This window comes from Chaetodon auriga, chromosome 20 (assembly GCF_051107435.1).
Source record: "Chaetodon auriga isolate fChaAug3 chromosome 20, fChaAug3.hap1, whole genome shotgun sequence".
Classification (NCBI taxonomy): Eukaryota; Metazoa; Chordata; class Actinopteri; order Chaetodontiformes; family Chaetodontidae; genus Chaetodon; species Chaetodon auriga.
The window spans coordinates 6281358-6307622 of NC_135093.1; the positions used below are offsets into that span (position 1 = coordinate 6281358).

The 26265-nt window shown below is 45.4% G+C and overlaps 1 protein-coding gene across 6 annotated transcripts in view; it reads right to left on the reverse strand.

Moving 5' to 3' along the window:
• Positions 1–829: 829 nt before the first annotated feature.
• Positions 830–26265, reverse strand: part of nrxn1a (neurexin 1a) — a 57300-nt gene continuing 31864 nt past the window's right edge. For all 6 annotated transcript variants that reach the window (XM_076759276.1, XM_076759274.1, XM_076759277.1 and 3 more), the window contains 13 exons: positions 23562–23765; positions 21340–21366; positions 18186–18308; positions 17525–17906; positions 16956–17146; positions 15915–16088; positions 14534–14653; positions 13464–13645; positions 12144–12315; positions 11079–11168; positions 9685–9995; positions 4287–4365; positions 830–3595 (listed from right to left, as the gene is read on the reverse strand). In XM_076759276.1, coding sequence (XP_076615391.1) covers positions 3294–3595; positions 4287–4365; positions 9685–9995; positions 11079–11168; positions 12144–12315; positions 13464–13645; positions 14534–14653; positions 15915–16088; positions 16956–17146; positions 17525–17906; positions 18186–18308; positions 21340–21366; positions 23562–23765 — 2357 coding nt within the window. In that variant the 3' untranslated portion in view covers positions 830–3293. The remainder of the gene's footprint in view (positions 3596–4286; positions 4366–9684; positions 9996–11078; positions 11169–12143; positions 12316–13463; positions 13646–14533; positions 14654–15914; positions 16089–16955; positions 17147–17524; positions 17907–18185; positions 18309–21339; positions 21367–23561; positions 23766–26265) is intronic.

Consider the following 26265-nt stretch of genomic DNA (forward strand, 5'->3'; position numbering starts at 1 on the left):
TGGAACAGCTCTTTATTCACTACTGTCATAGAAAACAAGCAAAACCAGGAAATATCCCCCCTTTTGCTCACTTAAAGTCAGTCCTCAAACTTTTTCTGCTGATTAATCAACTAGGCCGAGCTCTCGTCCAAGCTTAATTAAAATAATATACCTATTCATCATTGATTATGATTATCATGAATGATTTATTTGTCTGTTTAAGAAACAAAAATAGGCATAAAATTGACAATTTTCCATTTTTACAAGAGGTTATGTTCTGCACTGTTTCTCGGCTCTCAGCAGTTGCTAAGCAACCAGCGAGGTCTCCAGGAAGTTACGGCTTCCAGCCAAAAAATAATCCAGTATATAACCCCGAGTAAAACAGCAAAATGTCATTTTCAAACTTCTGCTTTGTACAGATGAAACAAATTAGATGTAATGTGTTAATTAGTGAGCCTCAGAGGTGCTGCCGGGGAGGTTTTTTTTTTTTTTTTTATTTTAGCAGACAGGACCAGGCTAGCTGTTTCCAGTCTTTATGCTAAGCTAAGCTAACTGGCTACAGCATTGTACCCAACAGTCAGACATGAGATCCATCTTTTCATTTAACTCTCCACCAGAAAGTGAAGCTTATTTCCCAGAATGTTGAATTACTCCTTTCAGATCTCCCTCCTGACACAACACGGGTTGCTATTAGCTTGTCCTAATTAGACATTGATCTGCTCTCATGGTTGTGGGCGATGTGAGACTGGCATACTAAATAGTATGGGAGTATGGGTATTGGAGCGCAGCAACGGTATTGTTGTCTGCAGGCAGATGGGAGCAAAAACCAACACACAAATGCACTCCAGGCTCACTTGGGTAATATTTTATTTACTCGTTAATCTTCAAAACTATTTTTCATAATAAATTTCCACTTTATGTTCATCAAAGAACCGTAACAATAAAAATAAAAGTAAATACTGTAGAAAAATTGTACATATAGAAAATAAACATGGTTAATGAACACCTAGATGTAGAATCCCATTGGTTGAGACACCTCCTTTGTTTCAGATGGCAACACAACAGAGATAGAGGGAAAAGAAAGCGACAGACACGGAGGAACTTGGAGGGCAGAAAGGGAAACATACTAAACAAGGGGTAAACAAGAGAAGGGAGGAAAAGGAGGTCAGAAAGGCCAGTTAAGGATGGAGAGAATAAGGGAATATGATAAGTTAATTTTGACATTACACTTTGAAATCTCACACACAGTCCTTTTCATGTCCTTTCTTGCCCTGGTCATTTTGCATGCATCGGACTGGTTGCTTACGTCGCTTGGAAGAACGAGAGGGGCTTGTTCATGTCATGGCACTGTTGATGCATCACGGAGCTACAATTCTTCAGCTGTAGAGGGCTCAGACAATGCAAAAGTCCATGAACAGGTAATTATGCTGTAGCCCATCGGAAACCCATCTGTCTGTGCTGCGTCGGTCGCGCCATGAGTATTGATAAATCAGTCAACCAATAGCATGAAGACAAAAGGACGCAAAGAGAGAAAAGGGAGAGCCGATGAAATCAAAGCAACTCAAGTTGTCATATAGCCAATGGCATCATGAACTGGACTTTTCTATCTATTAGCAACACATGGTAACATTTACTTTGTTCTGTTTTTGATTCTTTTCCTCGGCTGGTTTTTGCTATAAAAGGTGGTTGGTTAGAGCAGGTATAGTGGGTGCGGCCTATAAGACATCAGGCTAGAAAACAGGACGTGGCCTGCGGTGGGCGCACACATCCAGGCGTCGCACTGGAGTTACACTGCAACCCGCAACACCCCCCCCCTCCTCCTCCGCCTCCCCCCACAAACGAACAAACCTACCACCTCTGGACTTCGTGGGACACGCCACCACGTCACAGCACAGCTCGGAGACTCAGGCATGCAGCACACTCGAGATGGTCACACTTTGTCAATGAAGATTTGAACCGAGAGTCGATTCAGAGATTAAATCACTGTTGAATCCCACTGAAAACCGTTTTAAGTGCGTATTTAGGAATACTTCAAGCCAAGGTGGTAAGTTTATGATGGTGGTGCGTCACGGTGTAACCTCTGGAGTTTCAACGCGGTATAAATCACACGGAGTAAGATAATTCACGTGCAATAAGACCCCCCCCTTCCCCAAAGAGTCTATACTGCCCAAATGTTCATCATATTCATCATTATCATTGCCATAACAATTATCATAATGGTCTTTGTCATTTTCACCATTGTCTTCTTGTACAGTCTTCAGTCTTATGAAGATATGGTGGGTCTTTAGCATTGCAGGTATGTGTATGTCTGCATGTGTAGATTGTTAATATTTTCGTGTGTGTGCATGTGTGCTGCGTGTGTGTGTGTGTGTGTGACACTGCAGTCATGCACGACTGGTGTCTGTAGGTAGCATCTAAAGTCTCAAGTATCCTGTCCAGGAGAATATCTCTCAGTTTTCCGCTGATTCCACCTTTGTGATTTGCAGGATGCTGTAAAACATCAGCTCTGCAGCGTAACAACCAAAGCTCATCCATTATATTAACGACACCAGCTCTGCCTCTGCCTATTCACTCGTAATTCACTGTCTCTCTGGCTACACCCTGATTTTCTGTCCTGTTGCTCGGGGTTAGACTTGGACCGTCGGTGTGCTTGTTTCTTCGGAGTCCTCAGTGCTTCGTCGAGTCCCGTCTGCTAACAGAGAGGAAGGCCAAGAAGCTTGGAAGAGACACTTAGTGCTTTTCTTGGTGCTTTTACATCATCTTTGTTCTGGTGCTCTGCCCTCTCGCTCAACACAGTCTGCCATGAACTTCACTTAAAGTCTTCCTCGACCTCTCTGAGTCAAACAGGAGAGGTCCCACTGTGGCGGCAGGGGAGTGACTGGTCTTTTTTTATCTTGCTGGCCCCGAAATGGGTCTTAACTGGGAGTTAAACTGGTGCGTCTTTAAATCATTTGGAATGGTGTTAATGTTCATAAAACAAGCCTCTCTCAGAGGCTCTGCTCATTGGTAAATACTGTACAATTAGGGTCCGTGCCCTTGGGCCAGTCCGTGTGTGTGTGTGTGTGTGTGTGTGTATGTTTGTGCTCGAATGTATGTGTGTGTGCTTGAATGAGTTTATGTTTGTGCTTGCCAGCATGTGTGCAGGTGTGATTATTGGAGAGTAAACATTAACATCAGCATGTCTATGTCAGTGTGTATGTGTGTATGGGTGTGTGTGTGTGTTTTTTTTTTTTTAGAATATATCTATTTATGTACATATACCATTATATATAAAGGTGTATGCGTATATGTCTGTGTGTCGAACATCTTCCGCCTCAGACGTAGTACTCCTTGTCTTTGTTCTTCTTGTTCTTGGAGATCTTGGCGATGCCCAGCGGCTTGTCCTTGGTGCTGCCGTTGGGCTGCGTGGCCGAGTTGCTGATGTAGTTGCGGCTCTCATCCACGTGGTAGGAGCCCTCGTCGCGGTTGCGGTACTTGTACATGGCGTAGAGGAGGATGAGGATGCAGAGGGCTGCGGCTGCCACGATGCCCACAACCATGCCCGTGGTGCTGCTGCTCTCCCGCACCACCTCAGATGGACCTGGGAACACCTTCACCTCTGGCAGGGGAGGACGGGCTGAAAGGGGAGAGGGGAGGCATGTGATGTTATAGCACAGTTTACTGCATACATTATTAATTTGTATTGCATGTCAACGCGATGGGTGGAGAGCTGGAGCAAGAAGATACGATGCATCATCATGATGAATTATTTGACATGCATTTTGCATAATTCTACAAGCTGGCAAGGGAAGGCTGCAGCTTAGAGCCAAAGCTGTTTCCATATTATCACATAATGTGTAAACAGATTACATTACACTGTGTTGAGAGGAGGGGCAGAGCACAGGTGCACATTATATCAATTTTTATTACATACATTTGGCACTTTATGACATACACAGGCAGCAAGGGCTGCAGGATGGTGATATATGACACCACATTAAAAGATTGCTGGGAAAATAATTTGCATGTGAATTCTCTGGCATGGACGGAGAGGAGGTGAGGGAGAGGAAAGAGGGAAAAGAAAGGAAACAGCAAGGGAAGGTGAGGGGAGGGGGCGAGAGCAAAGTAAGGGATGCAGACAGAGATTGGAGAGTGGATGGAGTGTTAGGTAATGCCTGGAGGCAGAAAGTGGAATGAAAAATTCAGTGTGGCGAGCGACAAAGCTTGGACAAAGGAGAAAAAAAAGAGTGATGCTGAGTGTGGAGGACGCATTAAAAGAAAGGGCAACAAGGCAGTGTGATGTGTGCACTTGAAGGGGGGCATCTCACCTGAACTGGGGTCACAGGGGTCAATGTCTTCATCGTCGCTGGGACACTCAGCCGACGCCACCAGCAGGTCGTCTGCCGACTACGGAGAGAGGATCCAGAAAAACACGATCACACATATATAGCCACAAACTCACTATCCACATCATGTCCAAGAAAACACCCGTTCTGTTTATTTCCTACATGTGTGAGCGCACAGCACCGATCCATCGCCCACCCGTTCTCCAGTCTGCCTCTAACAACTCGCCTGTTACGGCCCCCGGCAATGGCAGGTGGCCAAGACTGGAGTACCAAGGAGAGAAGAAGAAAGGAGGAGGGAGGAGAGAGACACTGGATCCTGCTTAAAACCACAAGGGGACAGCCAGTTATCATCTCCTACTCTCTTGACCCTCCCCCTCTTGTTTTCTCCTCTGGCCTCTCTATTTTCCACACCTCCTCTGTTCTGTTCTGTTCTCTCCAGCTGATATTGGCGAGTGCTCGTTCGTGTTGGTGAATGTGTGGCGTGAAGCTAAAGCGAGGGACAAAACCACTTTTTATCCCCCCCGGTTTTCATTAAATATCCCAGCAAAACCCTTGACGGTTCATTTAAATCTCCTGCATTTAACACCTCTCCATAAGCTCATGTCAATAACCCACTTACATTCAACCTCGAACCTACAGCGACCAATTACTGCTCAAACAGCCGCTCTTTCTCTGTGACTCGCTCCCTGTCTATGGAAAAGGAGCCCTTTTTCCACTCCATCCCTGCTCCTCTTGTTGCCATGGCAACTCTAAGTTCAGGCTGTTAAAAATGATGGGGAATATAAAAAAAAAAAAAGGAGTGTGCACCCTCAGTGGGGACCTGTGCATTGATTTGCCATTCCAGCCGGAGCGTGAGGAGAAGGAGGGGAGAGAGCGAAGGAAAGGAGTGAAAGATGGATGGATAAAGGGAATTTGGGGAGAAGGCAAACGGGGAGAAAGAGAGAGAATAGAAGACAGGATAGGAGGAGGAGGACTTCAAAGTGCTGCGGTCTTTACTTAACACTGTGCTAATGTGCTCCGCATATTCATGAACTACTGTTAAACATCGCCCGCCTTAGCGCTTCGGCATGGGAGATATGAACGTGTGTGTGTGTGTGTGTGTGTGTGTTTTAACCACACTGGGCGCTCAGTGCCAGCACTAAATTAAAATTGGATTGTGATGCATTGCAGTAGATGTTAGGAACCCACAGAATAAAGGAGAGAGCAGCACAGCTATAAAAGAGAAGAGCTCTAGAGGCAGATTACAACCAGACCAGAACAGATTCTGAACCAAATCAAAGCACTAAGTGGTCGATGATGTCTTAGCTGAAACCTACAGCTAGAAATTCAAGCAGAAATTCATTAAGCTTTTTCCGTGTCCTTGGATTCTCTATTTTCTTGCCTCTTTGTCTTTGTAAAAACATACATTACATAAGGTTAGAGGAGCAACCGCTTCGTTTATTCATCTGAAAAAGCCCACACCGGCCTTGTATGGTGTGGTCTTGGTCCTGACAACTCTACTGTGGTTTAGTTTGGCCTGAAACATGCATTAGGTTATTGATGCTTGACTCTGTCTCTTTCCTCCACTGCCTTTCCAATCATTTCTGCCCACTGGGCTGTCAAATGCTGCTAGGGTGAGCTTAGCCTCTGGAATCCAGCCAGTCAATAAACCACGGTGCCTTTGCCAGGATCCAAATAGCACAAGACCCAATCAGGCAGTGGGAAACACATCGCCCTGACTGTCACCGATCAATGTCGAGCCACCATGCTTGAGTATTGATCCGGAGACACCTATGTTCCCTCCACGGGAACCTGTTTTAAATCTTGATTTCAGCCAAAACAGAAGCAGACAAGTAAATTTACCAAGGCCCCTCCTCTGGTCTGTGACATCTCCCTGTCAGCTGACCACCCCATTCAGCTGGGAAGGTGTCAATGGGACTATTGATCTATGGGAGACACCGGGAAAACTAGAGGCATGCCAAACACAGCTTAAATCACATCGATGATCCACAGAAGTTTAAAGATGTGCTAAAGAGATGTGCACCCAAGAAACCTCCGCCCCTCCAACCACCCCTTCTGTCCCTCCCTCTTTGTCCCCATCTTTCCGTAGTCTATCAACAGAGCATGCTGACATAATGATGAACACAGAAGCACAAGGATAAAAAAGAGATAAAGGAGGGAAGAGAGAGGAGGTGAGAGAGCATGAAGAGAACATCTGCATGCTGAAAGAGCAAAATCTCTACCTGAGCAGCCGAACAGTGCCAACGACCGTCCATGCCTCCCTGACTGCCTAGTTCACACATAGTAGCTGCACTCTGTCCTCACACACTCTTGCAGAAGATTCAACAGCTTGCCTGCTACTTTCACAACTGGAAATCAAACACACATGTACATACACAAGCTCTATAACAGCCAAACGTGCTCCATTGGTCTATTTCTACTTAGGCACATCTACACAGACACACAAGCGCACACCAAATCAGGCTGAAGTTGGCAGGCTGATGAATAGATCCTGACGAGAGACGAGAGAAGCTAGCTCCACTACTGCAGATGGTGAGATAGACTCATACACCGCCTGCATTAACAGCCTATCACTGGAGCTCAACCACAGAGAGGGAGGGAGGGAGGGAGGGAGGGAGGAGAGGAGAGGAGGGGGAGAGTGACGGGTAAATATGGAAAGATATGGAGGGAGAGAGAGCAAAGGAGAGCGAGAAGAAAGGAAAAGAGAAAAGTGAGCGAGGGGGGAGGGAGGGAGAAAGTATCTCCAGAAGATGGATAGCGAGCGGAGGAATGGCAAAGAGAGAAAAAGATGTGAAAGATGTGGAGAGAGCGAGGAAGATAGCAAGGGAAAGGCAGACAGGGAGGGAGGATGGGGGGGGAATGAGAGAGATGTTCAGAGGGCTTGTGGAAGTGTCTGGGTCAGCTGATTCCTGCGAGCCAATCGGGCGCTGCTCTGAGCCTCAGGTTTCTTCTATCAGTCTTCCCATCAAACACAGGTACACACATACACCTGAACACACACACTCGCACACACACACACTCGCACAGACAGACACCAAACATCAAAACCAAACTCAAGCTCTGTGACTCAGAGCAGCCTCTAGCATAAACACACACACTCTCACACACTCTCTCCCTCACTTCTCCTCACTGGTGCTCGGCTGTCATGCATTATTAATCCCTTCCACTTTTCAACATGCAAAAAAAGAAAAAAAAAATTCAATAAACTGTGGACTTCAGGAGGAGACATAACACATTCTTACTACACAAAGTACAGACGGCAGAAGTGAACCCGTGGGGCGACTTAGGCAGATCCACTCCAACACGCACGCAAAACTCAGGCGTGTGCGTGAAATCGATAAACTGCTCGGAGCCGAAGAACCTTTGGAAGACATCTCTCGCTGCCCCTCCTCTGATGCAATGTGCTGCAATTCAAGCCTATTGTTCTCAATCCACCTGAGTGTTTGTGTGTGCGCGCGTGTGCGTCCTGTGTTCGCCTCGACATTGTATGCGCTGGATGAGGCCAGGCTGGTTGCCAGGCAACACTAGGCAGCCTCAATGGAGGAGCCGTAGATCCTTCTTCAACGAGACAAACGTACAGAGTTCGGGGGCCGGCAGGAGTGATTTGACTTACACAAACTGGCAAACACACACACACACACACACACACCGCAGCATGTTGGGCATGACCTAGTTCTCATACGCTGATATTGACTCCAGTGCTGCAGCCCAGATTTAGCACTGACATCAGCATATCATAAAGCAGGAATAATTGGTTTAAAACACACAAACAGGGAGGGACCGCGCGTGTGAATACAAGCCCCTGTGACAACGCCGTCACTCCGCAGCGCTCCCCATCCAGCTCTCATATCCATTATTGATGCCTGAGGCTTAGCTCACAGCTCTCTGCGTTCTATTATTTATGTCTGAAACAGCTGGCGGTTTATACACAGAGGAGCTATTCTCGATGGGAGTCTGGATGGGAGAGAGCGAGCGAGCAGCGGGTAGCGGGGCTCACTATCTCCATGGCAACTTGTATCATTGGGAGGAGAAAAAAAATAAAAAAATCTTTGTCAGTGCGGCAGGCGGGCACAGTTTTATAACACAGAAGAACTGCAGCACACACAGACGCCCACAAAGAGCCTGACAGCATCTCGGTAGTGATGTGAACAATAGAGCAAGAGAGTCTGTGGTGTAGCTGCTCGTAATGCATCCTCTGACATTAGCATCGACTCTGCCGTTCACTATAAATACGCCTCGATAACACTTATGTGTTCCTATTGTAGCGTCCCATCTGCATCAGTTTACAAGATGCATATTATGGAAAAGCTATTAGGGCCTCCATTAACACAAAAATGTCTCCTCCTATAATTTAGCGGGTGGGGACCACTTAGTCAAGAATTTGCCATCTAATCCATTTATGTGAGCGTGCTGTAGCTGAAAAATCAGACGTGTATTTCAGCTTTCTACTGGTGACATGTTTTCAGCTCATTTTCCTGAAGGACGTGTGATTTGCATGTTCTCACAGAGATGCTGGCACACAGCAAATGATATTAATTACTCGTCAGAAAAGGTTAAATTCATTTTATAGTATGTTTTCATGTTATTTGATTGTGCCAGATTAGACACTCGTGCATCTCGTTAAAGTAATGAGTAGACGTTGCAGATATCTGGTGCTACATTTCAGTGATTGAAGCATTATTTATTCACCCTCCTCCTAAGAGCTGCAGACATCAGACTTTTAGATCAAGGTTTAAAACTTTGATGTGTCAGCATCCTGAAACAACGATCATGTAATCTCAGCGTCCACAGAGTCTGACTGGGGACTTCAAGGCAAAAGTGTCTGAAGAAATAAATAAAAACAGCTTCTATTTCCTCCTCTGCCTCTGAACAAATCATTCATTATTGCCCACTTTGTGCTCAGATCCTGAGCTACCTTCATCTTATCTTTTTTAGATTCCCCTTAAATGTTTTGCTCCGTAATTCTGATTTATGTTTCAGTTCCTTCTCTGTTTCAATGTCTCGTGTAAAACAGTTTGAATTGCCTTTGTGTACGAAATGCGCGACATAAACGAGCTCGCCTTGCCTTGAGTGGAGTTTAAAACAATCCCACTCCTCCTGACATAGCGTGCTACCCTCCAGTCCTCGATTAGCGGGCTGTGCGCTCGCTAATCCTCTTACTGATTTCGAAAAGAAATTTATCAAAGCAAATTAACACTTTTTAATTACCCATTGTCACACCAAAGGATGATGGCGGTGGGGTGATAGGACATACATGTACAAGATATCTCAGGAATTACGTACAAGGAAATCTTTGTACGACCACACGCAGCAGGGATTTAGCGAGTTTCCCATAAACAAGCTGCCGCAGCAGAACGTGAGGCCGTGATTGTGCTCTGACCTGCGGCGTGGCGCCCTGTTTCCTGTTGGTGGCCGTGGTGGTTGTGATGTCACTTATGGAGGGGGCGGAGTCAGAGCGGTTGCCTCCGGCCGCAGCGCTGGACTGCGGGGTGATGGAGGAGGACGGCATGTCGCCGACCAGCCGTGCGCTGCCCTCCACTCTGATGTGCGGGTGCCCCTCCGCCGCCATGTTGAGGATGCGGAGGCCGTTGTAGTAGAGGCCAGACAGCTGACCCTGGAACATACCTGCACCTCGCTCACCTCCACCCACACGCACCGTCGTCTGGCTGTTGAAGATGGTCAGCTGGCGACCTACGTGGACACACACACACACACACACACACGCAAACACGCACCAAACACACCGAGGCGCACCAGGAAGGAAGGTGGACGGACACACGCAAATACAATCACACACATACATACCAGTGGTCACATACGTGCATACATACACACACAAGAGTGTTTGAGCGTTACACAATTCACCACCCCCAAGCCATGGTGAGAGGATGGGATAGATTAAGCATGGCAGAGCAAATCGAAGCCGTGGAGAACCGTGGAGAGGGCTGAGACTGAGAGAGAGATAAGAGTGAAAACAGAGAGGAACAGGAGGGAAGAGGGGGGTGAGGAGACCGAGAAGTCGAGGAGGAGGAGGATGAAGAGGCAAAGAACAGAAGGAGGAGGAATAGGCAGCAGATGAGAGGAGTCAGAGGGCCCTGAGAAGACGGGGCTGACAGATGGTTGCTGTGGTGATGGCTGTGCGGCACGACATTGTATTTGAAGGAGCGACAGACAGGCAGACAGAGAGACAGATCTAGAGAACTGTTGTAACAGCCCTATGAAGCATGCACAGGTTATAAGCTCTAGCACTGCTCACTGTTAAAGGGACTAGAGGCTAATTTAAGGAGCTCTGCTGAAGTTTAGGAGGAAAACTTTTACATTTTTTCAACAAAAAAAGCATTGCTCTATTAGTCATTTCAAATTTACATAAATTCTTACATGTCACAATACTTTGCATGTATTTTAATTTGATTACAAAATATAATCTTTAGTAAATGCTTTATTGTTTACAATTTGATAATGAACAAAATTATTTACCAGTCTTAATAAAGCATCTTTTATCAGTACTTCTTTTCTATTTTCTGATTTATTCACATTTAAATCTCTCCATCGTCCCTTTAACCTGATATTATCAGATACACACTAACAAGATACGTTCACAGGCACTACAGTTTACACAGTATTACACACTACAGCTGCCCAACTTTTAAATACTTAGTTATGGATTTAGATTTTTAGATGTTAGTTGATGGTGCACAATAAAGTATAGTCAACTGTCTTCAAATTGTATTTTTTAAGCTCAAAGTTTTAAGGAATTTTAATCAGGGTTTTTACCTTTGTCGAGTAGCCAATCGTCAACTACTCGACCGAGCCGATAGGGGATTCGCTGTCTGGCGATGGCCAGGCGCTCGTTATCAATGTTGCCTTTAATTTAGAGATGAAAACACAGTAGTAATTACGCACATCCAAACGTGGTACAGGAGCTGGATACAAAAAGAACAGCAATGAAAAGAAAGTAATGGTCTGCTCATTGTTAGCATGTCACTGCGTTAAGGTAAGCTTGATGCGCTAAGAGAAGAGGAGCTGAATTCACTACGGTTCCAGTGAGCGGACTCTTACTCTCTGTTCATTGGGTTTAATTTAAAGAGACATTTCAGGGGTTAACATCTGCAAGAGCACAGGGAAATAATGTTACAGCTGCCACATACTGTCTATATGACTGACTGAGTTTAGAGTTACATACAGGAAGAACCCTCACACACACCTCACAACAACTAACATTTAGCATTTTATCTATCAGCTGTCTAAAGCCTGGATCTCATTGTGTTAAAGACTGCTACCTATGATTACCACTTTAAATATAAAAACCAACAAAAAGTAAAAACAAAGACTATGTTCAACAAAATACACTTTTACACTTTTTCTTTTTCTTATTTTTTCTCTCTAGTTAAACATTTAACTCAAAATAAGACATGTTTTTAAATTATTGTTTGTCCAAAAATGCACCAACTGTTATTATTTTCTTTTATGGTGAGAAAAACAACTGACACCTGAATTGAATATTTTCATAAATTACCTTTAACACTATTTAACAGGCCTAACATGACATAGCTGGCTAGTGTACAAGCTATTGTAAAAACTATCTCATTTTATGGTTTAAAAAGTCATGTTTCATATCAGATCACACATATTTCATCTCCAACACAATAACATAAAACAAAGCTGCAATTATATTTCTCAACCTCAGTGTTTGAATAGAAACATTGATAGGAACACCGATGTGATTCATCAATCAGGAGGTGGGTTGATTTGGACTACGGTGTAGTTAGCTCTGTCCCAGGACAGGCAGTGCTGCGGTAGGTCGGTGGGTGGGGCATATGTGGGCGGGGCAGGGCCTACCTGAGGGATAACGCTCTATAACCGGCAGGTCGTCCAGTTGGAGGGTTGCATTGCCTCCGCTGCGGGTGAACCGTATAATGTGGTACTTCCCATCGTTGACAAACTTGGAGCTCTCCTCGATGTTGATGTCATCAGTGCCAACATTAAACACTACTCTAATGTTGCCTTTGTCCTGAGGAGGAGGAGGAGGAGGAGGAGAAATAAATGCTTCATGAGGACAGTAACTGTCAGGCAAAGGTAGTACTCCTCTTTAAAGTCCTGCTTTATTGTGCTCGATTCCTAATAATTTGTGTTCCCATGTGACTGCTTGTGTAAAAGGGGAACGCCACAGATTTTCCACATCAAAGTCTGTTTACAGGTCTTGGGCATTTGTGGCTCCAGAGGGAGCCGCACAAATTCTGCTAATTGCCTTAAGTGTTGTCACAGCGGTTGTGGCTCAAGGTTGAAAGTTTGAAGATGGGGAAAAAAAAACGAGGGTGTGGAGAAGTGAGATTTTCAGATCTCTGTAGCCTGCTCCTCACGCTCAAGGCTACGTTAGCCGCTGTGAGTGTAACACACCTGAATCAGGACTGAACTGTCTGAAAGCCTTGTTGAGGTGCACTCTGGGCAATGTAGACAATGAAGAGGAATGCTTTAAAAATAGTAAAAGACGATAATGGATGTGTCTGAATACCCACACCTGTGGTGAAATGGCTACTTGTGTGATGAATTTCAGGCCAGTGATTGATTAATGAGGCGCAAACACAAATGCATGGCTAAATGGAGCTCAGACGCTTTTTTGGGTTTGTTTAATTTCCACATCATGAACAAATAAGTAGGATCATCATCAACCTGTTTATTCGGGGAAAATTGACTGAGCATTAAGCTCTTTTACAGCCATTCATACGGGCTGGAAGGATATACGGTGCATGCTAACAACCACAGTAATAACAAGAATGTGATGAAAAAGTTCAATAAAACAAACAACTTAAAGACATAATCTGCCCACAGTATTATGAATATAATGAGATGACAAACAAATACACATTTAGGAGCTGAGAGAAGTAATAAAATGAAGTAATGGAAGTGTTTAGGCCTACAGTACATAAAAGAGACCTAACATGACATTATTTTGACTGTTTTCTGTCTCATAACATTTTTAAGGAAGGAATACACCTGTCCGATGTTTTCATCTAAAGATATGACATTTACTAACAGACGTTTGAGGGATAACCATCTCTGCAGGTACTTGCCTTCTACCTGATGGCACATGCAGTGTGGCTAATGGGAAAAATCCTATTTTCTTCGGTCTAGTGTTCCAATGCAGGGGTGTGTGCTTACTATCTGCAGCTGAAGGTAGTCTCCCAGGCCAGATGCGCTGTCCACCCGCAGCAGAATGGCGTGTTTCTGTTGGGTGCTGAACCCAAGGGCAAGCCGGTCTGCCCTGGTGCTGGGACGCTCATTAGGAGGCCAAGTGTAAACCACCACACCTCCATCACGGCCAAAGATGTAAGTGGTCCCAGCTGGCTCACACAGATAAAAATGTAATTGCAAGCATGTCTGTATGCCATAAACAGTGCTATCTATTATCAGAGGCTCCCTTCTGCAGATGGTTCCCTTTTTTTTTTTTTTTTAGCTAAATGTTGAAGACAAAAAGTCCATATTGGAAAATAACAATAAAACTCTAAAATGTCACAGCTGACTGGCATTCCACCTTCTCTTTTTTTTTGTTTGTTACACCTACATGCTAAAAAATGAATAAATCAGTATTTCCCAAAGCACTTCTCAACATAACTGCAGGAGGCTGACTGTAATAACTGACTCACGCAAATTACAGCACACAACGGATTGACTCAGTGTAAGGTGACTAAGTAATCATCAAGTATCTTGCTTGTAAGGCTGTTGAGGATATTTTAGTGTCAAATGCTAGAAGATGTAAAGAGGACATTATTACATGTTACAGAGAGAGACCAGATTAGAATAATCACTGAGCAGGTAGTATTTCTGTGCCTCTTCAGAATCAACAGATGACAGTGCCCTCACGTGGCGGCTCTGACAAAATGCACATGAAAATGCTTTGATTCAGCGTTTGAAATCATCCCAGTGCATCAGTTTAAGTTTTAACCTGCACCTCTGCACCGGGGTTAATGTGAGATTGGGCGTCTACAGTTTAGAGATATTACGGGTGAGGAAATTGTGCACACAGCATGTATAAATGCATGTTTAAAACTGATGCTCTATGATCTACACACCCACACTGATTCAGGGGCCACACATGCTACTACACTAGCCTCGCATGTGTTTTTTGGATTTAAACAGAATAAGCTCATCCTACACTCTTCCTGCAGCTGTTTAATGAGAAACTGAAGCCTTCTGTAATCCCCAGAGAGCAAATGAAAGGCGAGACTCACCATCATTGCACAGTGGCCCGGCATAGGAAGTCATGCTGCAGTCACAGGTGAAGCCCTCCCACTGCTGCAAACAAACTCCCTGATTTGAGCAGGAGTCTTCTTGACATGTAGTGCTGGGACCTGCAGTGAGAGACGTGGTGGGGTTGGAGGGTGCACGCGTTAGGAGAAGATAAGCAGACGCACTTTTTTGATTTTGTCTAGAGGCCAGTGTGTTCACAACAGTATGCCAGTACAGGGGTTATTCTTAGACCATATATCCTTGACACATTTTGTATTTTGAAAAGGCTGGGTAGACTGTTGTGCTGCAATGGTGTTACGATTAGTAGTATTAGTAGAAAAAAGTTGTGAGACTACGATATTGTGCATAGGCTCCCATTCTTTAGCTGCACACTAACAGAGGATGTTAGATTTTCCATATAAACTGACCTGAAACTAAACTGGAATCTGTGTTACTTGATAGAAAAGAGCCAGATGTGGAGAGCATGCAGGTGGTGAGGCTAGATGAGTGGGGCAAGGACAGGAGGAGGAGTTAAACATAAGAGGGCAGAGTTATGTTTAAAGGCCATCATCTCAATACTCTCTCTTCAGCAGTCTGTCACCGTTCTCTCCCTGCCTCGTGCTCAAACCACAGCGAAGGAGAATGTCAAAGCTCTACACTTAGTTCTCCTTGGCTGCACTTCTAACTCGAGGCGTGGAGGAAAGGGTGTGAAGTGATTCACAAATGGAGTATTGAAGTTTAGGTTGGGAGTCAGTAGGAGGGGTTAGAGAGCATGCTGCTGGGCAACCCGGGTGGTGGAGCTGTGGTCAACTCAAGTCAAGCGGTGGTGATGTCACTACTGTGATGATGTCACTATGGTGGCTAGGAGAGGACAGGTCACCTCTGACCTTTGACTCTGGATCACTGGGATCCACACAACACTAGACACCACTGGGTAGTTTCAACACACGCGTACATACACGCACACACGCGCGCACGCACGCACCCGCGCTCACACGCGCGCACACGCTTTCCCACCCGCACACACGTTTCTCACATGCTCACACATAGCGATATACCTTGCAAGTCAGCTTTCATCAATGTAACTTTTGTCAGCCAAACAAAAAAGCAAACAAGCAAATTAAGTTAGATGTTAGTCAATGCACGCAGATGCCTGTGAGCTGCTGAAAGAGTGGAACACAGAGAGAAAACACAATGTGCAGAGAGACCGAGGAGGAGATGAGAAGAAAGAGAGCAAAGTTTACATCGAGTCGACCAAAAGCTGGGTTAGTGGGTTATCCTGACAAGAGAGAGCATGAGTCACATGAAAGCTGAAAGAAAAAGCAGTAGGGACATGGACCTGGACACATCTACTGGTGTGCTGCCTGTGTGTTTGCACCTCACCTTCGCAGCCTCTCTCTACTTGTCCCATGGTTGCTAAGGCATCAGCCAAAAGGTCAGGGAGGCGGCCATTTAGATCAACTGTTGCTAGGCAACCCTGGAATCCCTCGCGGGAGTGGACCAGCTTAGGCAGGTCTCGGTACATCTCTTTGGAGACGCCCCCGATGTACAGGTCACCTGACGAGGAGCAGCACAATGAATGGCAGTTTCATGAAGCAATTACAAAGCCAGACTGTATCACTCATTTCCATTATTGATTGGTCTAGCCATTTTTTTTTTTCAATTAATTGATTGTTTTTAAGGTTAAGGAAAAGTCTGTAATCAGTCTTCAAATTGGTTGTTTCGTCCAGCCGACAGCTGATATAAAACAGAGAAAAGCGGCACATTTTCTCATTTTCAAAGCTGGAATCATTGAATATTTGGCTTTTTTATGCCACAAAAATATTACACAGTCAATTAATTTTCTGACCAATCACAGGGATAGTTTGACATTTTGGGAGATACACATATTTGCTTTCTTGCTCAGAGTCAGATTAGAAAATTGACACCACTCTCATTTCGCTAAGGTAAATATTTAGCTACTGCGAGGAGAAAGTTAGCTTAGCTTAACACAGAGACTGGAAACAGCTGGCCCGACTCTGTCTGAAGGCAGCAAAATCCGCCTACTAGCTCCTCTAAAGTTCACTGGCCAAGAAATAGTCTGGCACATAACCAACCATAAAACAGCAAATTACCATTTTCACACTTTGTTTTGTCTACAGATTAAACAAAACAACATATAAAATGTTAATTAGTGAACTTTAGAGGAGCTGCTAGCTTCATATTTATCATGAGAGCGGTCAATCAATCACCTAACTTGATCAAATAGGCCGACAGTATTTCCTAAAATGTTGAACTTTCCCTTTAACTGATGAATCTTTTCAGCACTTATCAGTGTATGTTCATACTTTGCCTCCTGCGAAACAGTTTCATTAGTATCTGCACCCCTTTACTCTGTATAAACCGCTGTAATTGAGGTTTCACTGCTTGTATTTTTGTGCATACCCTTTAGGTCGAGGTTCTTGGCGCCCATGGTGGTCTGCGTGGTGACTTTGGTGTCAATCTTGACTGTGTGGAGATTGTTAGTGTCTCGGGATATGTGCACATTGTGCCAGTGGTTGTCATTTAGGGGACTGTTAGAGTTGCCTTTGATCAGGTGTGCTCCGTTGCCCAGATCAGAGATGTAGTGTAGGTAGCTAGAAAGGGAACAAGGAAAGGAGAGAGGAGGGCTTTAAAAAATCGAGGAGGGAAAAGGCAAATTAAGTGTATTCAAGAAGGAGAACAACACAGGGTCATACACTTCAGGGCATTACAATCTGTCTTGTAGAAACATAATTACAAAAACAGAAAAGGAACTGCTTGACTAGTGCATTTTTCATATTTGGTATTTCAGCCTCATAGTCAAGAACTTTCTCCTTATGTTACCTGTAAATCCTCAAACCCATATCTAACCTGCATATTCATTAATTTTCTTTTCATTTGTTTACAATTCATTTTATTTGTTTATTTTAAATTTAAAGTGAGCACTGACTCATATAATGTAAACACCACACACTGCGTTGTGTCCAGCTCACCCTTTAACCAGCTCTATCACAATGAAGTCATTGCCGTCTCCCCTGTTGTAGAGAATAAGGCCATCGGGGGACGTTGTCTTGAACTGCATGAAGAGATGCATGGAGTAGTAGGCCTGCAGCGTGGGCAGCGTGACGAAACTGGAGCGCGAGCGGAAGGTGACGGGGTCAGCCACGATGCTCTTATAGCCGATAACAGCGTTGAGCTCGCAGTAGTCGATGTCGCCGTTCTTGCACAGGTCAATGTAAGGCATGCCGTTCAGCGCCAGGCCCTGAAGGTGGCCGATGAAATTGGAGGGCACGGCAGGCATGAAGCGCTTCTCCGTCACAATTCCCGTCTCCACATTGTGGAACTCCAACTGGGTGTGATCGCCCGCCATCTGACCTGGTGGCGGGGGTAAACTTCAAAGGTGAGGGCTCCGGAAAGTTGGGTTTCACGTGGAACTGTTCAATCCTAATGCTCATTTCAGCACTTGAACTATCAGTGACAGGCTGCTAGTAATAGACAGACTAATACTACAATGTAAGTACTGGTGTAGGGGTTTACGGCTATGATCACAATCATGATTCAGGATGGTTATTTTCACTTGCACAGGTATAGATGTTCTCTAAAAGAGAGTCATTTTATGGTGCTAATGGGTGTAAGTAATGCTGCTGTGGTTACCTTCGACAGGCTGCAGGTCGTCCACGGTGAGTTTGAGGCTCTTGCCACGTCGGACTACCCTCACAGTGTGCCACTCATTATCATTGAGGCCCGACCCCGCAAAGATGGTCTCTGGGCCTTTACCTACACATAGTCCAGAGCACCGTTAACATAACGCACAGAGAGGTGGAGAGAGACAGACAGAGAGAGACAGAGGAGATACAGGTCCAGAGACAGAGACAGAAAAAGAGAAGAAGATTCCAGGCAGGTTGAATTCAAACTTTAGGACAGAAAGTGAGGAAATGGAGGGAAAAAGGAGAAGGAGGGAGGAACCATACATATCCTGGGGAGACGAACACCTCTGTGTCAACACGCTCTCTGCACAGACAGACAGACAGACAGACGTGTCTCTCTGCAGATATACCAGCGAGACGGATGATGTGACACAGACGGACAGAAAGATTAACATAAATGGATGCCATGGGTGCCTAAGATGGAGACTGTGAGTCACAACAGGCCCACGCTGAGACAATCCATCTGTGGACAGATCACACCGCCATGATGACCACCTACTACCCACACATGCACAGACAGCGCATTCACACTCCCTTAACTCCTAAACTGCTACACAACCCTCTCGCCCCCACGCATATAACATATATTCGCCCGTGTCTGCATACAGGCTCATTTTTTTAAATTTTCCACGAGGCCGCAGTACCGCAGTGAGCCTCATGGTGGCACTAGACACACGGTGGAACATGACGGAGCTCTCCAAGGTGCTGATGTGCAGCAGAATGAAAGAAGCTGAGCTGTCCTCCCATGATGTCTCTCTCTCGGCCCGTCTACCAGCTCCCATCTTCACATAGTTGACTGCACACATTTGACAGACGGACTGCTCCCAAAACCTCAGTGTCCCCTTCCTCCTACTCACTACAAGCACCCCACCAACCTTGAACACAACACCCACCGTCCCCGAGCACACATACACACTCTCCCCTTCCTCCTCCAAGCCCTGTTGGTTTGAGGAGTCTGCTTACGGTGACCTATAGGAGGTAATGATGGGGGAGGTGAGAAGTAAACTGACCCGAACGGATTCTGCTGCAGAAAATGTCAAGCATGTCTACATCACTCATGGAGGCACGCAGGCGAGCACACACACTCAAACACACACCCACACAGGTAGAGAGGTCGAGAGGGAGACAGACACATACAGGCATGCTGACACGCAAACATAATTAAACGAATATGAGAAGTCAATCAAAACGGATACGGCGGTGTGAAATGCACGCGCATATGTATGTGTGTGTGTGTGTGTGTGTGTGTGTGTGTGTTTGCAGGGTAAAAGAGTGTGCTGTGCGTTCAGAGAGGACACAGGGTTCCCCTGAGGAGACTCAGCTGTGCTCTGGGCATGAGCATCTCATCCTGTTACCATGGATCACTGCCTAACACTGAGTGAAGGAGAGAATATGTGTATGTATGTGTCAGTTTTTGAGTGTGTATGTGTGTGTGTGTGTGTATGTGTGTGTGTGTTTGCATATGTAACCGAATACTCAAAGAATGAGCAGACTGATGTGGGGGTGAGGCAGTGATCTGTGTCAACCTGGGAACAGGGAGAGGCACAAACACACACCAATAAACACACACACACACACACACACACACACACACACACACACACACACGAGCACCTATTTTGGGTCAGCGCTAACGGTGCGTTCAGCAGCATGTGAGCTCGGTTCAGTGCTGAGCTACTAGCGACGGCTGTGGCGGTCAGCAGACAGTCTGCGCTGTTAAAACCAAAAGACAGCGAGGCGAGACAATTCAAACAGAAAGACAAAAGGGACCGTCTGCAGCAGTGGAAATACAACCAAATGACAAGCTACTGGAGATTATAAGAGCAGGATAATGAAAACAAAACGACAAAAAGCGTTTCATATTTCATTAGCTCTAAATAACAAGTGGCTTTTCTGCTGGATAAGCCTCAATCTCTCCCATGCCGAGGCTTTTATTTGACTGCTGAGTGGACTGTTTCAGCGGCGCCTGGCTGTTAAATACATTTTTTCTCCCCCACCCTTGAATATAAGATGTATAATTTATTGTATGCACATGGTGTGCCAGAAAAGTGGCTGCCTACTGAAATGTTCATTGAGACAACTGGTCTAAAATTGGCCGACAGGCATGCGGGATAGCAACAGCGCCGTGTGGCTAGTAGGGTTTCTATGGCAACTGCAGTCGTCCATTTCACCACCTCTTTGCCGTCACAGAGCATTCGTCTCTCTCTCTCTCTCTCTCTCTCTCACTCCCTCTGTGGTCGTGACAGAGAGAAACTCCACGTGAGGGAATTAAACTTCATCAGGGATTCAGCTCCACTCACAGCAGCATGAACGGAAACACACACACACACACGCACACATGAGCAGACAGAATGCATAGGCACTCGTGCACACGCTGAATGAAACACTACCCAAAAATCCCTCATGTACAGTTTTGAGAGAAACAACAAGCAAACAAAGAAAGCACCCAGACAGACGTGGGGACGAAGGTGGGACAGAGACAAGCAGAGGGATCACACGTCTTTTGTCTCCGGCATGAAGGAGAGGTAATTACCCTGCAGCTCTGAGATGCATTCATCCACCAGTTACCACCGCTTGCCTCTTTAGCTCGCACTCCCCAGCACACCTATTTTTACCTGAACCCCTCACGCTCAGATTATGTCCTCTTTCATCCTCTCTGTCTCTTCCTCCCTCCTCCCTTCAACCCCCACCGTCCTCTCTTCCGTCTATCCTTTTTTACTAAAATGGCCGACCTGGAAAACCCTGGCCCTCAGCAAAAATCGCACCGCTCCTGTGGTGTGGCTGAACATGCGGACACAAACACGCATATGTGCACCTCCCGTGTCCAACACACACACACACACACACACACACACACACACACACACACACACATATATGCGCACAGACACACGGTACAAAGATATGTTGATTATGGGATTACGAGCAGATGGGCTGACAAGACAGAGAGAGTTAAAACTAGTCAGATACATTAAGAAACACACACACACACACACACACACACACACACACACACACACATACACTACTGCACGCACACACACGCATACTGAGGAGGAGGAGGGAGGGGGAGGGGTTAGGTGAGATGGAGGATCACTTACTGGCTGTACAGTTTATCCTGATACAGTCTGGAGGGAGAGCAGAGCAGAGGGTTAATGCTGCACACATACACATACTCTCCACGCCCTGGGGACGCACACATCGACACACCCTGCACGCGTATATACAAACACGCACACACGCGCCGCTGAGAAAACACACACCCTCCTTCGTCACAGGACCTCAAGCTGGACCGTGTTTTTTGTTACTACAGTGTGAAGTTCAAAATGCAGTTTATGTGATTCGTTTTTTAGCGAATGAAGAGTCAAATCTGGATCATGATTGGTGGATCTTTGCCTTCAGCGTGTGAAGGAGAGCGGTGTTTCCCAGCATGAGCGGTGTGCTCATTGGCTGCTCTGGCCTGAGCGACAGCTTCAGTCACCAATCAAAAGCATCAGGAGACTGAGATGGGTCATGTGTGTCAGTTTGTCTGAAGACATCGAACACATCCCATAATTTTTGTCGCCCACGCAGAGCGCAAATCTCCGCAAATGGTCGGAAGATTCAGCCCCATTATTATATATATACTTTTTCTTTTTACCCATGATGCCTTGGTGTGTCATGTGGCGTCAACCACAGAAAAGACGCGGCTGCAGACAACCAGAGACCAACACATGCACCCCTCTGTTACGTCTATGTGTGTGTTAGCATGTGAATGTACTCATGTGAAAGTGTGTGAGGGTGGAGCTGTGTGTAGCCGCTGAACTGAGGAGAAATGTATAAAGAGAACGAAAAGGGGGATGTGCTTTTCCCGCAGTTATGTGTGCGCTTGTACAGTCTGTGAGTCTTCGTGTTGATTGTTTAAGGTGTTAGGGATGCACAGGTCCACTGGGAGTGAGCAGAGAATGCAGCTTGAGGCTTGACCCTCTGTTCAACACAAAAACAATGGCACTAACCTTCAGCTGTGTATGTTTGTGTGTGTACTCACAGATAAAGTGTATATATGCACATAAAACCGGGTTCACACATACTTTTACTTATGAATATTCAGGCCTTTTCTGTAATTAATATTTTACCCCATCTTCCACCTTATTTAAGTAGTGTAAGATAGGCAGAGCTACGAGGGCAGTTGCATGCCTAGGAGTCTACATCCCATCCCATATCAAGACGTGCAGGTTCGTCTCATCGAGCTCGAGAACTTTGTTCAGGCTTTTGTCAAACATCATTACGTAACCAGTCTGCCTGAGCGGCCTTCTGACAACAAGTGATTTGAAGCAGGGTGAAAATCCAAATGTGGAGAGGTACGCACGCTTTGTTTCACCACTAATAAATCTGCCCGCTACTCCGCTGTCGGGAGACATAGCTCTGAAAAGCTCACCTGTGTTATCACAGAGGCTGCACGAATAATGCGAGTCAGTGCGCACACGATTTCAGAGGATAGCGGACCGTTGGACGCGATGGATTGGTTGAATGCCTGGTGAAGCTGTCTAACAGCGATACTGATGTTTGCTCTGCTAGCAGAAGCAGTAAAGTTATCTGGACTGGCTACAGCACGTGTGGTGAGACGTGTGCCGACGCTGGCCCAATGCTGAACGGCCTTTTGGGTGTCCTGACAGCCGACCGCTGCCGTTTCCTCCATGTTGCCAACGTCAAATGTTTTGGCGCGGAGCCTACATCAGGATGTGGCTAGTGTCTCTCTTGAGCCATGTGTTGTATTTGTCGTCACATTTGACTAAACTCACACCTCCCAGGCAGTTCTGTAGATAAGAAAACTGCTAGCGCTTGCTAACTTTATTCGCTCGTCAGACAAACAGCTGCATACGCCAATACGTCAACTATCATTTAGCGGTGGACTAAATTTTAAATTAGTAGAAGGAGAGTATTTCACATAACATTAGGCATGTTTTGGGGTTTTTATGAGCATATTTTTTTAACCAATGGCCAAAACAATGTACATTTAAAGCATTCTTTATATTCCAAACCATTTCAAGGGAAAACAGTTTTCCTAATTTCATAACTTTTTCAGGAATTTCATGTCCATGGGAACCCTGTAAAAGTATCTGCATAAACCTTTGAAACCCATGTCTCAAACATCCTGATTTTAGCAGAATTATCTGGAAGAATTATCAGGAACAGTTGACTTTCCAGGGAAAATATATTATTCATCAACATTTAATGACATTCCTATGCAGGAAACAGCCGAGAGGCCACTGTGAGCTGCATTCCCCTGACATGTAATTAAAGTAATGTTTGAGAAAATACATGTTTGCGTGCATGTGTGTACCTAGGTTGACAGTGAGTCGGACTCGGCCCCCATCCAGCTCCAGACGAAGGGTGTCTGCGGAGTTACGGGATGTGGTTGCCATGAGAACGCCATAGGCCCGCTGGGAGCGAAAGCGCAGCGAGACGTCCTCCGCCTCGGTGTGCATCGCCACAGGCAGCTGCACCTTCATAAACTTACTGCCGTCGTACGACAGGATAGTCGCATCTGCACAAGACGCACAGAGAGAGAGAGAGAGAGAGAGAGGAAGAGAGACAAGGAGAGCGAATGAGAGAGGAACGGAAGGAGCGAAAGACAGGCGGAGGAAGACAGAGATGATGGTGGAGGAGAGAGAGGTGGGTGGAAGCAGAGAGAAAAAACATGAAAAAAGAGAAACAAGCAAGATTGACAAGGAGAAAACACATGAGGTGGGAAGAGACAAAGCCAGTTTGACGTTGAGTGAATCAGATGTAAACATGGAGCATGTTGCAGCGCGGCTACACTCCCTCGTTCCCGCCGCCACGTCATGTTGGAACTCAACTCTGCTTCCTACAAAATTACCCCATCGCTTTCCACCCTTAATTCATCATCACTCCTGCACAAAAGAGGATGTAAAAATAGCCGCAGCTGGTTGGCTGGCCCTATTATCCAGTTAAATCAGAATGCATGGCGATGAGTGTGTTAGCCAGCGTCGCTGACATCCCAGACCCTGGAGTCATAATGTAACAAGCTCAGGTGATCCCACTTTAATGTCTTTTGCATACTCATTTACATATTCATAATCTTCTCTCCCTGCTACCTGCTGGGGCCAATCCCCGCCCGCTAAACTGTTTACCTCCGAGGACCCTGTTTTTTATTGGCCAATTACATACACAGCTAAACACACTCTCCATGTCTCTGTGTCTTTATCTCTCCCTCTCTTCCTTCGTCTTATATCTCTCCATTCCATTCCTCCTTCGCTTTCTCTCCCCTTCGCTCTCCCTGTTTCTGTGGGAGACGGTTGGAGCCAAGGCAAAAACAAGAGAACAGGAAGAGAGGGAGGCCTCATGAATACTGATGAGCTGAGAAGGAGGGAAAGAGGGAGATAGTGTGTGTGTGTGTGTGTGTGTGTGTGTGTGTGTGTGTGCGTGCATGTCAGAATAAGTGAGTGAATTTAAGTGTGAACAGAGGAGGGTTTAGTAAAGTGAGAGCAGGGGGAGAGAAAATCGGGACAGAGCAAGACAGAGAGAAAGGAGGAGGGGGGGGAGAGGGAGAAAAGCTCTTGGCTAAAATGCAAATGAACCCTCATTAACTTGAGGAAAAAAGGAGGTGGTTGGCCTGTTATATCACAGATAACATAACTAACAGCCAAACACACACCCGCCCAAGCACACTCGAAAACACACGGCACACACACACACGTGCACACATTTCTGATAAGGGAGACAGCTGACTAAATTTTACCCACCATGGCACCTGACTCACTACCAGGCAAACAGAGGGAGGGAGGGAGGGATGGCTCCAAGCAAGTATGGAGGCCCATGTATGCCAAGAAAGGAAAAAAAAGGATAGTGCACACTGACTGCGTCGCATACCGTCGCATCATTGGACGCATTTAGCACACACCAGATGTGCTACAGATGTGTTGTCAGTGATGGATGTGTAAGTCCATCTCGATGCACTGTCTCACTGTCCTGTGGCCTCAAGCCCACTGACTCCCACTGAAGACATACGCCTTAAAAAAGTGTCAGAAATATATAGTTTAATTTTAAAAAAAGCCTCAGTAATTTCCTCAAACAGCTGGTCACTGTTCCTTTTTAGCAAATGTCACTCTAACGGGAGTGAATGGTGCATTTCTCTGGGACTTGCTGCGCTAATGAGTATTTATGGAGGCATATGGGCACGTCATGCCCTGCCGTGAGTGCTGCCCTTTGCTTTCTCATAATTTTAATTAAGTGCTAAGTTAAAATCTTGACTTGAGGGGAGAAACTACAGGTGGAAACATTGTTCTTTCACGTTCTGGTCAATTCTGAGATCCTGGGTTACTTAGCTTCCACAACATGTCTTTTAGACTTTTATATGCAAATCAGCGCATATTTAAGTAGACAATGCATCATTTGCATATTGGGACCTAAAAATTCCAGGAAGTTGTAATGCAAAAAATAATTCTTTGACTTATGTGAGTATTCAACAGGGGAAGTTTCATGGTGATATTTATTTTTATCCTATTCACCTGTAGTGTTATCTGCACACATACATACGCCAAACTTTCCAGTTTTATTCCTGTCTATAGTCTAAAGGTCAAAGTCTCATCTGAAACTTTCACCCTATTTGCTGGCGTCTTGCCTCAACGAGTCTAGATTAAGTATCTTCTTGACGCGGTTTCTCACAATTCCTCCCATAAAACACATTTTGGACTTCTTAGATTCATTAGCTCATCATTTTGTCTGACTTCTCATCATTATTGACTCAGTATCTCGTACGTGTGACATTCTTTCTCACAATATTGACTCATCATGAATATTTTGATTCATTTTCTATTTAATATCTATTTTTAAACGATTTCAAAGCGACATGAACGTTAGTCGAAATGGGGCTGTACTGAGGTCAGCTGTAGGTTAAAATCTATTAGGGATGTGTTTGAATAAAAGAGTACAGAATCTGCTGTTTAATATTGCACATGGAGATTCAACCTTTCACCCACTGACGGCTAAAGATGAAACTTTAGCCTAACTTTCATTTATCTTTT